This window comes from Aethalodelphis obliquidens, unplaced genomic scaffold (assembly GCF_003676395.1).
Source record: "Aethalodelphis obliquidens isolate GAN/ISIS:26980383/991018 unplaced genomic scaffold, ASM367639v1 scaffold12, whole genome shotgun sequence".
In the NCBI taxonomy this organism is placed as follows: Eukaryota; Metazoa; Chordata; class Mammalia; order Artiodactyla; family Delphinidae; genus Aethalodelphis; species Aethalodelphis obliquidens.
In genome coordinates, this window is record NW_020837956.1 from 36487109 (window position 1) to 36501333 (window position 14225).

Consider the following 14225-nt stretch of genomic DNA (forward strand, 5'->3'; position numbering starts at 1 on the left):
TACACACACGCACACACGCATAACCGGGACTAGCGTGGCTTATGGAATCACATTCCAGAATGGTTGGCTTGGGAAGGCAGTCAGTCAACAGGGTAGTGACAGACTGGCTGTGGAGCGGGAAAGGAGCCCAGGGCGCCTCCAAGGTTTTGCACCTGAACAGCTAGAAGGATGGACTCCTTGTCCTTTTTAAAGGCAGCGGGGTCACCGTGAGAAAAGCAAGTGTGGAGGAGATGGGGAGTTCAGTCGTCTCAAGTTTGGGATGCTGGTTAGACAGGTGTCAAGCAGAGAGCTGGACACAGGAATTTGAAGCCAGGTGTGGAGCGTAAAGGAGAGACATACATGCGGGGCTCTTCATGGTAGAGAAGTTATTTTTATCTAAGTGCCAAGGCTGGAAAAGATCACCAAGGTTGTGAGGGGAATAGAAGAGGGGTCAGGGAGAGGAGGGGGACCGGCAAAGGAGCAGCGAGGTAAGAGGAGAGCAGCACGGTGCGGCCTGCAGGGGAACCCACCAACCCTGTCCAGTGCCGTTCACAGACAAGCACGACGGGCACCAGGAGCTGAGCCCACGCGAGTGCCTGGCCACACCCACGAGGCCTCCCCTCGCGGGACGTGGATGCACAGCCCCAGCAGAGCGGGCTTGAGAGAGAACGTACTCCAGGGGCAGGAGCGGAGGCTGTGGCTCCCTGATGTACCTTTAAAGCCTGGGCTGGGGGTGGGGGAAGGGAGGGAAGAGGCTGCCTCCCATACTCCCCTCTTGACACACAGAGGGCATGAGGATGAGGGTCACGGGTTACCCAGCAGCCATGGTCCTCTACCGCCAAGACCGGTCCTGACGTCAAATTGGCCAACACAGAAGCTGCTCCTTCACACATTTCTTTCACAAAGGACCCTCCAAAGAAGCCAAAGGGTGCCCTGAAAGTAGAACAGAACCCAAGAAAACAAAGAGGAGGGTCAGGCACTGGGTACACCGGAGTGCAGTTGAATGACACAGGACACAAGTCCAGTTTGCAAATCAAAACGGTTTTATATGATCCAAAGAAAAAAGTTACATCACACATATTCATTTAAATAATAAGTCAAAGTCTGTTACATAAAACATAATTCTGAAACATTTAACATTTTATTAACTACTTGAAAGGCTCAAAGTCAAAAAAGATCAAGCAAAACTGCTCAGGCAGTAAAGTGCACTGGGGGACGTGCCGCCCGCGCCCTCCTCCGATGCCCGGGCCGCAGCGGAGGGACTCCACGCTGAACACGCACCGCGGGGTTCTGGTTCTCACGTTGCATTTTTCAGATTAAGCTGTTTCCCAATTTACAATCTTTCAATCAACAGAGGGCCAAAAATGTTGTTTACAGAAGGTATTTCAAAGTCTAATCAGGAAATGGAAGTGTAAATCAAAACTTTTTTTTTTTTAACACATCTATCCTTTAGCAACAACACTGCTCAGAGAATGAAGTTCTAGGTGACAAGCAACCAAATACTCAAAGACGCTGTATTATCTACCAGAACTTTAGCAGGACTAACATCACTTTGTATAATTAAAAATATCCAGATTTAATGCCACTTACAGCATACACAAAGAAATGTTTATGCTGATTTAAGATATAAGTGCAAGAAAGAACTGGGTGGTGGGGAATCACGAACTATAGACATTTAATTCTGGTTCTCTTCCAACTGTAGCATGTCTCATGACCAGTAGGAATACTCAATTACAGAAGTCTCCAAAGACACGGAAGCCTACTAAACATACAGCCGGCGCTTACAGAACTGTATGTCAATTAGCAGTTGATACTTCATGGGTATCAAGTAACATACAATGAATGACCAGGCAAGGGTTATTAGACTAAAAAGACCTGAACACAAAACCTGATATTTATTCAATATTTCACCTTACCGTCATTTTAATAAAGGTAAATGCAAATAAATAAGAGGCAAAGACAAAAATCTAAATACACACGGCACAATAAAAACCATTCCCAGGCTCGAAGGGCAGAGCAACATCACTGTGTTCCTTACATGCACTCTCTTGCCTGGATTCCCAACGCTGCCCAACCAAAGCAGTCTCAGCAGCTTCCTGGACACCTGGACACTGGGGCGCAGTCTCTGTAATGCTAGGACCTGTGCTCACAGCTTCAAAATGATGCCCATGGTCTATTCTCTAGCCAGACTGCAAAATATCCCATTCCAAGTAATTTTCTGTTTGATCAAAACAATTTCCTTCAAACAAAATGAATGAAAGGACAGCTTGGTAGTATTACTGCCGCTTAGTGTAATTTGCATTTCCCGTCGTTCTTAATACTTAATAAATAAAGGAATCAGAACACTGGAGCTGGACCATACGCATGTCCGCTTCACCTTACATAAGCTTTACTTTGGTGGAAAGTTCCTCCAACTACTAAGGACATCTTTTTCTCTAAGTTACTCTACCCACAAAACACTTGGATAAGGCCACAGCAAAAGACGTCAAACTGACAACTGACAAAGCAGCTGGGTTTGAGTGCTTACATTTTCTTTTTTGGGGGTTTGAGGTACAAACAGGAGACTCTGAATGGTCTGCTCTCAGCAGAGTACAGACACTCAGACCCTACATCAGCTCTCTGCTCACCGGGTATCTACCGAGTATTTTAAGTTAATCTCTGGGGTACATTCTTCACAAGTCACACCATGGACACAGGTGACTAAGGTCTACTTAATGAAAATTTTAATTCCTTGGGCTACAGCCTTAAAGAAATAGTTGTCTGGAATTTCCCTTGGAAATGTTATGAAGAAGCTGACTGCGAAGTTTTTTCCTCCCATTTCTTTAAGAGGCCCCTATTCAACCAGTTCTGATTCTAAAAAATTCTTAGATCTAAAAGGCCTGATTACAAAGTTGTAAAGTTTTTTTGTCTGAATAATGTGCCAACTTTACTAAAAGTAGGGTTATTATAAAAACATTGTTAAACATTGAAAAGAAGATTGTAAAATCATCTATATAGAAATTGGTAATTTGAGAACCAACAATATAAATTTTTTTGTATAAAAACAGTATAAAAATTAGTAACGTGTCTCATTTCTACAAAACAGGAGTAGGAAGGTTGTAAAAAAATGCAGATTTTGTAAAATTTATTGCCGAAATGTTTGTTTGAATGCTGGTGATTTAGATTATCAAATTTTCTTCCATTTTCCTTAAAACAACTTCTGAAACTACAAAAGATATTGAACAGGGTTCCCCACCAAAAAAGACAAGTTAACATACTTTCATCAGAACCAGCTCCCCTAGCCCTCAAGACAATTTCTTTTGGAGAGAAAACCATCACTTCCATTCCTGAAAAAAGGCTTTGAAAAATTCCCATCCACAACTCCCTGGAGGACCTTTCATGCAGAGGCCGGCAGGTGCACCAGCGGGCTCCCAGGGTTCTCTGCTGAGGCAATTCTGTTCAGTTTGCCAACCTCCGCCTGCCAGCCAGGGATCTTCTTGGTGGTCATATGGCGCCGGGCATGCTTTGTCAAGTGGTCGCTGCGCATGAAACGCCGATCACACACTGGGCATACAAACTTCTTCTCCCCAGTGTGAGTTCTGCGGTGGCGAGAGAGTTCATCTGAACGAGCAAATTTTTTATCACAGCCATCCCAGCTACAGGTGAAAGGTTTCTCTCCTGAGAGATAAGAAAACACAAAGTAAAGAAAACATAAATGCGCAGCACCTTATTGGACAGGTTAATTCATGTCGTTTTAAAACTGTATTCGTCAAAACCTAAGCAGCAAGTAATATCCTATTATTCTGGTATCAGGTTATTTGGAAGTCAAGAAATCGTCCAAGATGCATTTCTTCCTGCCACACCTAAGATGTAATATGTCAGGGCCCAAAGACATCAAACTAATCTAATCCTTCTAAAGATATTTTTAAATAAAAATAAATCTTTGACTGTGAACTTGGGGTAGGAGGTAAATTCTTGAAAGGAATGACTCCTTCCCTCTCTGGAAGCTGCACATATAAAAAAAAAATCCCTCCTAGCACCTGCAAGACTTCTCAGAATCATTAATTCCATCTTCATATTTGTTATTACACTGACAAAGAGGTTAATTGCAGAACAGGTTAGAATTCTAACAGCTACCTTCTTGTTGTTACAAGCTTCAAGCATCTGTCATTCACTCAAAGTTTCAGAGCACCCGGCAGGTGTCCTGCCCATACTGTGTCTTCCTGGAGGTACAGGGGTGAGTGGGAAGCCCTTGTCCGCAGAATCCTGGGCCTTTCCAGCCAGCAGGAATGCTCCTTCTCCTGCATCCTGAAGCCCTGATCTTGACCAGGTTGTGACCACCATAGACCGCTTGTGCAACCTTGTGAAGGGATTTGATAAATGCTGTTGCGTGCTGTCATGTGACCTACCTTCCTGAAGGTTTACGACTTGTCTAGTTCATCCATCTATGTACAGTTTAACCCCCGGCACAGCACTTTGTATGACAGGTGGTGAATAAATGGTTTTGAATGAATGAGTGTTGGAGAGAGATCAACTAAATATCTGATGTTTTTCAAAGCTGATTTAAAAGGAAAATTCATTATCACAGTGATGCTGTGATGGATTTCAAAGACCCTATGTTGAAAGCATAAGGTTACCTGTTCCCAGGAAACTACCACCAGTGCTGGCAGCATACCAGATGGCCAGATGTTGGACAGAGAACCACCACCCTTTGGCGTGGGATTTACAAAGTGCCCTATGTTTTCAGCATGTCAAAAATGTAGCCTTTGCTCACTCGACCGTATCCTAATTAAACAAATTTTCATGTTGGTACAGTGAAAAACTATCTTATCTAAGGTAAACCTATCCAAGATTTCTATTTCTTATAAAAACTCCAATTTAGTGTTTATGAAATAACACAAGAATTTGATTCTTCAGAACCTTTATGGTTACTTAAATGTAAGTACTTTGGGAAACCTGAAAAGAGCTTGTATGATCACCTTAGTTTCCTACCAAGGGAAGCTGACCGAATAAACAGTAAAACCTCATTCCACTGCGCTTCCCCACATGTGGAATCTGTGTTTGGATGTGATCTGAAGTTCACCTCAGCAGTCTCAGTGAAAAGCAGGGCTTGCCAAGTCAATGAGCCCCTTAGGGGTGCCCATTCACACCGATACAGCCATGACAGCAACCCTGCATCACCAATGACTAGCGTCAGGCTCTTGGGACAGACACCAAGAGTCTATATCCAGTGAGATCAGACACCTATGTACGTAACTAAAAATACAAAGGGAGAATAAGGTGAAAAACACAACAAACCACCAGGGTCAAATAAAGAAGGAGAGATCAGGGAAGAGTTCTAAGAACTAACTTTGGGATGGCCCTTAAAGGGTTTTCAGTAAGTAGAGACAGGCAGAGGGCAGAGGGTGAAGGGCAGAAATGTGGAACTGGAGAGAGACAGTAAAGGCAGAGAGGCAAGTTCTTCACAGGCCAGGTTTGGGGCCTTAGCCCGGAAGCACACAGCCCCTTCCGCAGTGTGGAGGACAGCAGGGCTCCTTCCGTAAGACCCGCCTTCCAGATGCGGCTTCATTCTGCAAGCGGGAGCTGCCACGATTGGAGTTCTAATGTGTTAATTAGAAACCACTCTGCCAGGAAAGCATTTCAAAGTAAAGTACTATGACAACTCCCTCCAATTCAGCCTTTCCTAAACTGTATTTCACAATTCACTGCTGTCCCCCAGGCCACTACCCGGCATCTGGGGTTCCACGATCAAGACAGCTTACGAAGCACATCTTTACTGCAGAACCTGCGTCCTGTTAACTGGGCTTATTATATATACATATGTGTGTGAACCTTTGAAAGGTGAGTTTAACAAGCAGACTATTTAACCACAGGACCCTTGAAAACAAAACAAGTGACACTAACTCAAGGAACAAGAGTGTCACAGAACACCTGAGACGTTCTGCCCTAATCAACTACAGCAGAAGTTCTACCTACCAGGCAACCTCACACCTCCGCTAAACGTGGTAGCCACCAGCCCCATGTAGCTATATAAACGCAACCTTAATGAAAACGTTAAACTTCGGTTCCTCAGACACACTGTTCACATTTCAAGTCCACGTGGCTAGTGGCTACCCTCCTAATGGACAGAGAACATTTCCATCACTGCCGAAAACTCTACTGGATCTGACAGGACAATGAAGAGATCATTAAGTCATTTTAGTTAGTTTCTTGTGTGAGTCCTTCTGAATTAAAACCACATATTGCCAAAAATAAAAGAACAATATTCCTTTAAAGTTCAAATATTCTAGAATTCAAACTTTTCCATACTTTGGAGAGCTCTTTCCCCATAGTAAGCCTAAGTAAGTCACACTGATGTTTATTGAACGTGAATGGACACTTTCTAAAATGCAAAGAAAGAATGTCTACTGCAATGTGAAGAGAAAGGGGGAATGTGAGCCTCACCCTAAAAGCCTCTCAATCACAGGTTCACAATCACAGAACTATATTACATTTTAGCTACTGGGGTGACCAGATACCATGTTCCAGGAAAACCACTGACAGCTGTACTAACGTTCACCCCAAGACTATGAAGGCTTTTCAGAACCAAAGAAAGATGGCCACCTTCTCCAGCGGTTCTCAGCTTCGCTCCCACTCAAAGGCGGCTGGACGTGTGTTTCCCGATCACGGGATCCGACATTCCCTATGCCCTACCTGCTTCAGTTCTCACCTGTGTGAGTGCGAAGATGAGCCTTGAGGTGGGAACTTTTGAAGTAGGTTTTCTGGCAGCCTGGGAAGTTGCAAACATAGTTCCTCCTTCGGGAAAAGTCTACCTGAGGGGCGCAGTTCTGACTGGATGCAATAAACACTGGAGCAGGGGCAAGGGGCAGTAACTTGGTATTCCCAACAGCCATTCCACTCGACGAACACGTGGCAGGCTGCGGGAGGGCCCCCTGCGGCAGAACCAACATCACAGTTCCCTGAGGCACAGACGGTCCCACGAACACAGGCTGGGGCACTGGAGCAGCGTGGGGTAAGATGGGTTTGACAGTCCCTGCAGACACTTGGGGAGATGGCTTCAAAAAAGCTGATAACATGCCACTTTGTCCAGTCACAGGGATCATTTGGCAAAGGACAGGGGGACTAGGAATGGGGACAGAAATCAGAGGGGTGGCTTTCCTTGGCAAGTCATTTTCATAATTCTTTGGTGAGCAGGTCTGAATTGCAACGGGCCACCCTGCCTGCTGGTCTTTGGTGGGGCTCAGGCCACTGGACTTGTGCAAACAAGGCTGACAGGACGCTGAGTTAGCGCTGAGCACACTGTCTGTGAGGTGTGTGTCCTGCACAGCTTCAACGTGCCCCAAAAACTGCGCTTCTCCTTCCGCGTTGGCCGAAAGTTGGTGTGCTTGAGTCTGGGTGGTAGGAACGTGGGCAGCAGCAGGACTCCCCCCAGTGTGGCAAATGACACTTGTCACCGTGGCCCTGCAGTGAGGGCTGACAGCCGGCTCCAGCAGCTCTGCCTTCAAAGCAGGCAGGGCGCTCTCTGCCCTCCTGCTCAGCACTCCGGCTGCCCCAGTAGAGGCTGGGGCGACAGCCACGACCACAGGTGCTTTGGAATCAGTTACTTGGGAAGGAACAACTGTCCCTGTTGACGGCTCCAGGAGGTCAGGGCTCTGAGGAGGAGTCATGCACTTTAAAAAAAAAAAGAAAAAAGTACTGTGTGAAAAGGTTGTTTTGGTTAAATTTTAAGGAACTTACTTTGATCATGTTGTCCCCAAGGTCTTTACAAAGAAGTATCTAGAAAAGACTGGTCAAAGTCTGCTCACAATCACACCCAGTGAATATAAAAGCTGCATGAGACACTTTACTTTCTAGCTTTCTCTCCCTTTCCCGACCTCTCTCAAACCCATCCATCTGCTCGGTTATAAGGACGCCAGTGCCATTCCTGGCCTCGCACAGCTACTGAAATGAACAATTTGCATGTTAGGGCTGCAAATGAGAAATCAAACTTATATTCAAGATGAAAGCTTTACACAATAATTTTAGATTCTCAAAAATTTTTTAAAAATCTCGGTGGTAATCATTTAACACACACATATCCAATCAATCACACACGTATCCTGTGCCTATTGGATGAGAGGTAAAACCTGTCAGAATGACCCATAAAAGGCCCTGCTCTAACCAGGGGTTCTGCCTATAGTGAGCCTCTGTAACACCTCCCCCACCACTCCCACTTATCTTCAGCCTCTCAGTGGACGATCCCAACGCTGTGACGTGCTCTGGGCAGCCAAGCCCACTACCTGTACAATCCTCTCCACTACCCCCAAGTCCCTTCTCATCCCTCTCTCTCCAAGTCGGTTTTCCACACTCTCCTTCCAGGGCAGGCTTCCAGCCCAGGACAATTAGATTATAATTTTCAGTTTTGTTAGCAATTGACAGCTCTCGACTTCTCCAAGTTGCGAAGCAGTTTTCCCCAGTAACTTCAGAGCTGTAGCAAGTTAAGAAAACCAAAACCAAAACCAGTGCTTGACTACACCCAACTCACCCAAGAAAGAAGCTGGCTGCCACAGGGTGGCAGAGGCCAGGGTCTCAACCCAGCTAACAAAAGCTGTCCAGTGCCAAAGCACAGGCTTTCCCCAGCTGTGGCAGCGGATCCTGACCCTGGCCTGGGGTATCTGGGGAACCTAAGCCTCCACCCTCAGTTCCCCAGGGAAATGAGTACATTTTGCTTTCTCCCATTAATCTGTACGTTTCAGCCTATGGACATTTTCACCCCGTGGCTGCAAGCTATGATCAATCAATGCAAAGCATATTTTCAAGAGATAAAAGAAGTTTTCACCCTTAGGACCCATACAGGGGAGGGTATGAACTTGCTTGCCAGCATCGGGTGAATCTCCCCAGGAGCTCTTCAGCATGTTTACTGAAGGTACTCCAGCCATTGCACAAATCGCTCCTCTCCCCCTCCTCTTACCAGAGTTGATAAAGAATGGAAGTCCTTTGGTAACTCGGTTGTGGCTGCGTCCACGTGCACAATGGTGGAAACATCCCCAGAGTCAGAGACAGGTGTGAGAGGTCTTATCTTTAACAAGTCCCCTTTCTGGGATCTCTGACCCCAGGAGCTCATACAAACAAGAGCCTCGACAGCTTCCATGTCGTTCTGCTCCAAGATGCTGCACGTAGACCTCTCGCTGTCGTGCCGCTTCCTCTCCAGGATTGACTCGCATATGTCCATGATGTCAACCTAAAGTCGACACAACACAGTGGCTGAGTCCCTGGAAACACAGGGAGGGGGGGACCGAGACAGCACGGGGACGCGCACACCAGAAGCCTGCCCCGCCCCCGGCAGCACGCGCACGCGCTCTGGCTTCCAGGGAAGGATGCCTGCCGAGCGCCGAGGACCACTCGCTCCGAGCCAGCGTTCTGCAGCGGCGGGTGGGGGGCAGTGGGGGGAGGAGGAGGAATGGACTCGGTCCGCCAGCGGCTTCCACGGAAAATCCTGACTGTTAACAAAGGTTATTAAGCTAGCTTCTCCTTCGGGAAATGATTAATAACACTTCCAGAGGTGTGAGCTGCAGTAGCTAGTACCAAACTGTCCCCGGGGGAGGAGGAAAAGACACTGATGGCTGAGGTTGGGTAAGATGAGAGCGCAGCCCTTCTGAGTCGGCGAAGCCACCAGAGCGTCCCCACAGACGCATCTGCGACAACCCCGGAGGCTCCACACCAGTGAGGCCGTCACTCAGCAGAGCCCTGGGCGGGAGAGCCTGCACTGGCTCAGCCCCGGTCCCCACACCCAGGAGCACCGATTCACGCCACAAGGCCAGCGCGGGGAGAGGAAGAAAGTGTAAGATGTGCCACAAGCCCGGGCCCCAAGGACTTTCCAGCGCAGCAGACCGTCTCTTGTCACGCAAGAGCGGGGCGGGAAGCGACTGAATGATCTCTTCGCAGAGAAATTCTACATCTACTAAGATACACACTTCCACTCAGTTTGCCTAAACATCCAACCTGTCCTGCCCAGGTGTCCCCCAAAGCACACAGGCAACGCCGCCGCCTTTACAAACGCCGCTCTAGCCCCACTTCTGCCCGCAGCCCGGGCCTCGGAACGAACTGCGAAGTCACAGACGTGCAGGCTGCCGCCTGCTTGGCCCACAGGCGGGCAGGGACAGGGCGGCGCGGGGCTCCCACACCTCTCTCTCGGCCTCTCAGCGGTCCGCGCGGCTCGCCTAGGTTCCAGGTCCAACCAGCGAACTCCTCGCAGCCCTCAGGTCCCGACTGGAGCCCGCCAGGGTTGAGGCGCCGGGGCCCGCCCCCCGCCCCGTGCAGCCTTCCCGCCGGCCTTTTCCCCGCCCCTTGCCCCGCCCCCACGTTCCCACAGCCGTTGCCCCGCCCCCACCTTCCCGCCAGCCGTTGCCCCGCCCCCTCGCCCTTTCCACCGCCCGTGCGCCGCGTTCCCACAGTCCTTGCCCCTTCGCCGGCGCCCCGCCCCCGCCGCCCGCGTGCCGCGTTCCCGCCAGCCGCGCCCCACCCAACGGCCACCTCCTCAGGGCCTGGTGATGTCATGGCTGGAAATAGCCCCGCACCTGAAGCCGGCGGGGCGGGGCCGCTGCGGGAGCGGTAGACAAAGCTGCGCAGAGAGCAGCGCGAGGCACACGCCCACTTCCCGCCCCTCCCGGCGCGGCCTCGTGCGGCCACCGCCCCTCTCGACTCCCGAAGCCGCCCGGGCTCCTAACGGTGCGCGCGCGGTTATGCCCCGCGCGCCTCTGGCCTCCTCCGCGCCCTGGGCCCGCACTGGCAGCGCGTCCCCGCCTCGCCCCTCGCTCCAATGGGAGGCCACTCACCGCGCGTGCGTCGCCCGAGCCCGCGGAGGCCGGCGTGTGCATGGTGCCGGCGGCCCGGAGGCAACAAAGCGGCCGCGCGGCGGGAGTTCAGTACAGCAGCTGCCGCACGTGCACGGCGGGCGGCGGCGACCCGGAGCTCCAGCGGCCGGCGTGCGCCTCCGCCCGCCCGCGCGGCTCTGCCCTGGCGCGGCCCTCGCGGTGCGGGAGGGGCGGGGCGGCTGGGGAGGGAGCGGCCGCAGGGGCGGAGCGCGGAGGCAAACCAAAATACACCACGCCCTGACGGGGCGGGGCCTGGAGGGCGCCAGCCAATGCGCACCTAGCCCGTGCGCCGCCGGCCAATGGGCGCCGCGGGGAGCCGCGTGATCAGAGCCTGGCAGCGGCGTGATCGGGCAGGGCGGGATGATGCATGTATTTTGGTGGCGGCGAGGGGGCGGAGCTTGAGGCCCTGGAAAGTAGGGGAAAGGTCGCGGCGGCGGCGGCGGCGGCCACGGCGGCGGCGCGGCCGGCGGGGACCACGCAGCTGCGGCCAGGGAACTCCCCGAGCGTGTTGGGACGGCTGGGAGGAGGATTACGCTTAAAGGGGCCACCGCCCGCAGCCTCCCGGAGCGCAGGTCCCCATGAAGTGAATCCGTCCAGAAGAGGCGGCTCACCTGGAGACCTCAACCCAGATTTTGCTTTCTTGTTTTTTAATTGGTATTAATCTACTGTCGCTCTTAGGAGTGCATCCCTGGCCTGGAAGAGTTTTGAAAGCTGGCTAGCTCCAGGTGACATCGCCTGCATCTGCTGCTTACCGCAGCTTCTAGGCCTGTGTCTGCCGCTGACCCCGGTCCCCAGGCAGTTCTGGGCTGCAGTTTCCGCTTAGCTCAGTGGGGGTGGGGGGCAAGACGGGTGCCCACCCGAGAGGCTCCTGGTGAAACCCATTCTTCCCAGGCCAGGTGTAAGCGTCACTCCCTATGGGAAGTCCTCAGGCCTGAATGAGAGGGATGCCTAGGACACCTTTTTTTCCCCCCAGTACTTCGGTTGCCTGTTTCTCAGGGTGCGGTTTATCCAGTTCTGCAGCTCCAGGTTCCTGAAGTGCAGGCTGTGTTTATGTGCACCCTCACAACCTGCAGCGAGGCATGAGACAGCCCTTCATCCATCCACGTGGCCCACATTTGCTGGGTTTCGATATGGCTCGGCACAGCGCACGGTGCAGAGGCCACAGTGCGGAAGCCTTGACCCTAAAAGCTAAGAACAGGTGAAAGTAGAGGATCCCTGCACTGTGGGGATTGGCTCTGAGCAAAAGAAGCTCTGGGCCCAAGGAACAGGCCATCAGAGCACCAGGCCCTCCCCCTTAAACTGATAAGGAAGCAGGTGGGACCCAGGGCTCTGGCCAGCTTGTTCCTCAACAGGCCTGCTCTGTTGGGCAGAGGGAGCATAGGCTGACCTGCAGCTTCTCTCCATTTCATCTTCTTCAGATCCTTCGCAGTACCTTTCATGGCCTGTAACTTCTGTTTCTTCGGTTATTTGTTAGTTGTCTCTCCACCAGAAGGAACCCTCCCAAGGTTAGGGACCTTGTTTAATTCACTGTGAACCCCCAGTGCCTGGCTCGCTGCAAGTACGCAGTAACCACTGGTTGAATGAGTGAATGAAGGCCAGCACCACCTGGCCTGCCCAGTTGGACATGCTGCAGACCCCTCTACTTCAATGTCCTTGAAACTCAACTTCCATTCTACCCCAATCCAGGTTTCTCACCTCCAGAAGGGCACCACCAGATACCTCATTCCTTCACCCAGAAATCTGAGAGTCACCTTTGACCCTTCCTTTTCCTGCACTTGCTTCCTTCTGCCAATTACTTTGTGTTCTTCTTCCTAAATCTCTCTCAAACTCTTAACTTCTCTCCATCACCTACTCCTGCTCTGGTCCAAGCCACCATCTTCTCTCACCTGAATTATTCCGCTGCTTCCCAACGGGTCCCCCTACCTCTGGCTTCGTCACCTGTAATCTGTGCCTCATTTCACTGCCACAATGATCTTCTAGAAGTAGAGATGGTACCGAACCCATAATCAAACCCTCAGTTTGGAATCCAAACAGCTATGGGACTGAAACTTACTCCTTAGGTGGGAATCCATGAGTCTTCGTAACCAGGCCCCAGCCAGTGCGTGCTGCATCATTCTGGCCAGTTCCCCAAATCCCTTTCCCTCCTGCCCCCATTGCCTCCGTACGGAACCCTGTGCACACACCAGTCTGTGGTTGCTGCCAAACCCCAGATGCTGGTCCTGCCTATAGTCAGTGGATATTGACATGTTTATAAACTGAAGACAGTTACAAGTCGTTGACACAGAGCCATCACCCAGGCCCTCATTGGCACCAGGCCCCACAGACCCTCAGGCAGAGCGCGGTCCAGCAGGCAGACTGGGCCTCAACACAGATAACTCCTGGATAAAGTAGAGCATGATGCCCCCAGCTAGACTGCCACCACTTTCTCATGGGTCCTCCCGGAGAGTCTGTGTATATGGAAAAAATACTTTTACACAGAAGGCAGTGTTCTGTGCACCTTCTGCATCTTGCTAGCTGATTTCACAACATGTCTTGGAGCCTGTTGCAAATCAGTACAAAAAGGTCACCCTGGTGATTTGTCACGGTTAAATGCTATTCTGTTATATGGACGTGTTGTACTTTATTTAACCACTCCTGCTTAAATCACTGGGGTATTTAGACTATTTCCAGTTTGCCAGGACATCATGTCCATTCATTGTTTGCCCACATGCAAAAATAACTACAAGATTACTTCCTAGAATTGGAATTGCTGGAAATGCTCTTGCATTTCTTTTCCTTTTCCCTTTTTTTCCCTTTTGATAAATTTTATCGAAGTATAGCATAGATATAGGGAAGTGCAAAAACTTAGGTGTACAACTCGGTGAATTTTCACAAGGCAAGCACACTTGTGTCACCAGCATGGAGATCAAGAAACAGAGTATTAGCAGAATCCTAGAAGCCCCCTCCCTGACCCCATCCAGGATAATCCCTATCATGACTTCTAACACCATAGGATGTTTTTGCATGTATTGAAACTTGTACAAAGAGTATCAGATGGTTTGTTCTCTGTTGGGTCTGCCATGGAGTTGCATGTAGTTGAAGATCATTTATTCTTGTTGATATAAAATACAGCACAGTGTCCATCTATTCTCCTGTCGATGGACATCAGGACTTTCCAGTCTGGGGCTATTATGAGTAAAGCTGCTACGAAAATTCTGATACGTGGGTATGTGCATTTTTAATTGAGGAAAATTGTCAAATTGCCCTCTGAACATGCTTTTGTGTCCATTTACCCCATGAACAGTGAACTGCAAAGCCAGTCCCCTCTCCCTTCACTAATACTGAACCATCTGGAATTTTTGACCTCTACCAAGCTCAGTGGAAAAAATGAGAACTCATAACAGTAGATTGCATTTCTTTGGTGGGGTTTCCTTG

General features: G+C 50.2%; 1 protein-coding gene across 3 annotated transcripts; it reads right to left on the minus strand.

Annotated features, from left to right (window-relative positions):
* Positions 1-999: 999 nt before the first annotated feature.
* Positions 1000-10978, minus strand: KLF11 (KLF transcription factor 11). Of its 3 annotated transcripts, none has more exons than XM_027113830.1 (4): positions 10773-10978; positions 8909-9178; positions 6668-7628; positions 1000-3636 (listed from the first exon to the last, which is right to left on the minus strand). In XM_027113830.1, exons 1-4 carry the CDS (start codon positions 10812-10814, stop codon positions 3356-3358), a joined length of 1554 nt encoding a protein of 517 aa, XP_026969631.1. In that variant the 5' UTR covers positions 10815-10978; the 3' UTR covers positions 1000-3355. The 3 variants fall into 3 exon arrangements, 2 of the variants coding, with proteins under 2 accessions (XP_026969631.1, XP_026969632.1); XM_027113831.1 differs by lacking the exon at positions 10773-10978 and adding an exon at positions 10122-10240; XR_003434199.1 differs by having other exon boundaries at positions 3525-3636; positions 6562-7628.
* Positions 10979-14225: the final 3247 nt, after the last annotated feature.

Bases quoted from the DNA above. Each gene is read 5' to 3' on its own strand.
- KLF11 (XM_027113830.1), bottom strand. From the start codon at position 10,814: ATGCACACGCCGGCCTCCGCGGGCTCGGGCGACGCACGCGCG. The intron at 7,629-8,908 runs GTAAGAGGAGGG...TTTTTTTTAAAG, and splicing joins TCCATTCTTTATCAACTCTG to TGCATGACTCCTCCTCAGAG. The intron at 3,637-6,667 runs GTGAGAACTGAA...CTTATCTCTCAG, and splicing joins TCATCTTCGCACTCACACAG to GAGAGAAACCTTTCACCTGT.